The sequence below is a fragment of the Eumetopias jubatus genome, unplaced genomic scaffold (assembly GCF_037043125.1).
Source record: "Eumetopias jubatus isolate StellerSeaLion01/CBP00866 unplaced genomic scaffold, mEumJub1_p1.0 scaffold_1, whole genome shotgun sequence".
Lineage (NCBI taxonomy): Eukaryota > Metazoa > Chordata > Mammalia > Carnivora > Otariidae > Eumetopias > Eumetopias jubatus.
The window spans coordinates 211,870,282-211,872,737 of NW_028274807.1; the positions used below are offsets into that span (position 1 = coordinate 211,870,282).

Consider the following 2,456-nt stretch of genomic DNA (forward strand, 5'->3'; position numbering starts at 1 on the left):
CAAATTTATTTAATATGTAGTATTGGGCAATGTAAAGGAGTAATAAAAAAAGACACATTAGGGTCCTATAAAAGTGACAGTTTTGTAAGATAAAAATGAGTTTGTAGGACAAAAATGATCAAATACTGGAAATCAAATACTGGCGACATCAATCTAATATCTGTCTGCATGGTCACATTGCCTCCTCCTTTTCTCTGTGTCTCTTTCACTTTTACCTATTTTATAAGGAAACATATGATTTCTATTTAGGGCCTACCCAGATAACCCAGTCTAAGTGTATCGTTTGCAAAGACCCTTTTTCCAAGTAAGTTCTAATACCATTCATCCTTTTATCATATGAGTTACTAATTACAAATTAGTGGGATTAGGATGTGGACATATCATATTGAGGGCCCCCATTTCACTTCCTACAGATGTGCTTTGATTGACTACATCGAGAGGCCTATTCTCCTCTGACCCTGGGAAGGACAGTTTTCTGTCCCTGGGTATCATGTTCAAGCATGACATCTATATTTGCTGCCACCACCTTGTGACTTGAGGAGAATCAGTCCTAGGACAAAGCCACCAGATGGAGAAATGGAGTGAAGCCTACTCCCCTGTTCTTGTACATTCCCTATCTCTGAAGTCCTAGTAATGACAAACAACTGTTTCCTGTTCCACCATATTAGGGATAGGGTTTTTCTCTTATTAGAACTGACGGCTTCCTCACTGATGAAGCACAAATAACTCACAATTATTTCAAACTGAGATGATATCATTATACCAATCACATAGATGATGAAACTGAGTACAGTGGATGCTGATGTTGCCTCAAAGGAATACAGTTTCCCAGTGACTGGTCTCCATAAACACTAAGCTGGGGTGTGAAAGGTGAACTCCTTTGCCTCACTGTTGACCTGACTTTGGGTTTCAATTGACATGGTCTAATCACAGGATCAGCTGTAAGCCAGTCTCTAGATATGACAACAGTCATGCTTCTATCCTTTCTCTGAGCTATCCATACTGTACAACTTTCCTTCTTCTGAAAGTCATCCATACAAACAGTATAAAACTTTGACCTCTGCTTCAGGTTCTACCTCTATGGAACTGAGTAAAACATTGCAGTAAGAATTGAAATAACTTGTCAAACATAAAAAAGCTGAATAAAAATAAAAGTTAAGTTTCAACCCTAAGTTTAAATATACTTGGCTGTTATGTTATCTAGTCATGTTAGAAGCATTTGTTGACAGAAATAGTAAGCATTCTGGTTCTCCTGTGATTTGTATAACTTTGATTTATTTTTTACAACCCAGCCCAAGGTACATGGCACAATCACAGAAAAGAAGGTGTCCTACTGACAAATTTCTTCAAGGCATCCTGCATGTCACTATTCCTCAAACTGTAGATAAAGGGGTTCATCATTTGAGGAATCATGATGTACATCACTGAAGCCATGGTATTCCTCCTGGAAGAGTCACTAACTGCAGAACTAATGTACACACCAACAGCTGTCCCATAGAACAAGGACACAACTGACAGATGAGACCCACAAGTGGAGAAAGCTTTATATTTTCCACCATCTGCTGGCATTCTCAAAACAGAGGAGAAAATTTGAGTGTAAGAGAAAATGATTCCAGAAAGAGGAACACCCCCAAGTAAGCTAGCCAAAAAATACACCAGGATATTATTGATGAAAGTATCAGAACAGGCAAGCTTGACAACTTGAGGAAGCTCACAGAAGAAGTGGGGGATGTCCATGTCCTTACAGAAAGATAACCGTAGCACCAACAGACTATGGAGCAGGGCACTGACAATGCTAATGAGCAGTGAGAACACCATCAGCAGGCCACAGAGTTGAGGGTTCATGATAATGGTGTACCTCAGGGGATGGCAGATGGCCACATAGCAGTCATAGGCCATGGCTGCAAGGAGAAAATTTTCCAAGCTAACAAAAGTCAAGACAAAGCAGACCTGGGTGAGGCAGCCTGTATAACTGATGCTCTGAATCTGTGCTTGGATGTTCGCCAGCATCTTTGGGATGGTGGTCGTGCTTAAACAGATGTCAACCAAGAACAGGTTGGAGAGGAAGAAGTACATAGGGGAGTGGAGGTGGGGGTCAGAGATGACAGCCAGGATGACAAGAAGATTTCCCAGGATGGTGACCAGGTACGTGGACAGGAACAGACTGAAGAGTAGGGGCTGCAGTTCTGGATCATATGTCAATCCTAAGAGAAAGAATTCTGAAAATACTGTTTGGTTTCTGGGTTCCATGATGTTGATGAATCTGATGGAAAAGATGGAGTGAAAATTAAAAAAAGAAAAGGAACAGTCCCTGGATGAGCCACAGCAACATCACCTGGGAATTGTTAGAAATATAAATTCTGGTATCAGTCCAGATATACTGCTAATAAAGTCTGAGTTGAGGACCAGCTTTCTATTTTTGGCAAGCCCTCCAGATGAATTTCATATACACCCAA

The 2,456-nt window shown here is 40.6% G+C and overlaps 1 protein-coding gene across 1 annotated transcript; it reads right to left on the reverse strand.

Annotated features, from left to right (window-relative positions):
* Nucleotides 1-1,311: 1,311 nt before the first annotated feature.
* Nucleotides 1,312-2,250, reverse strand: LOC114200861 (olfactory receptor 7G2-like). The gene has a single exon (XM_028093197.2). The coding sequence runs from the start codon at nt 2,248-2,250 to the stop codon at nt 1,312-1,314; it is 939 nt and encodes a 312-aa protein (XP_027948998.2).
* Nucleotides 2,251-2,456: the final 206 nt, after the last annotated feature.

Excerpts from the sequence above, each read along its gene's own strand:
- LOC114200861 (XM_028093197.2), bottom strand. The coding sequence starts at position 2,250 with ATGGAACCCAGAAACCAAACAGTATTTTCAGAATTCTTTCTCTTAGGA.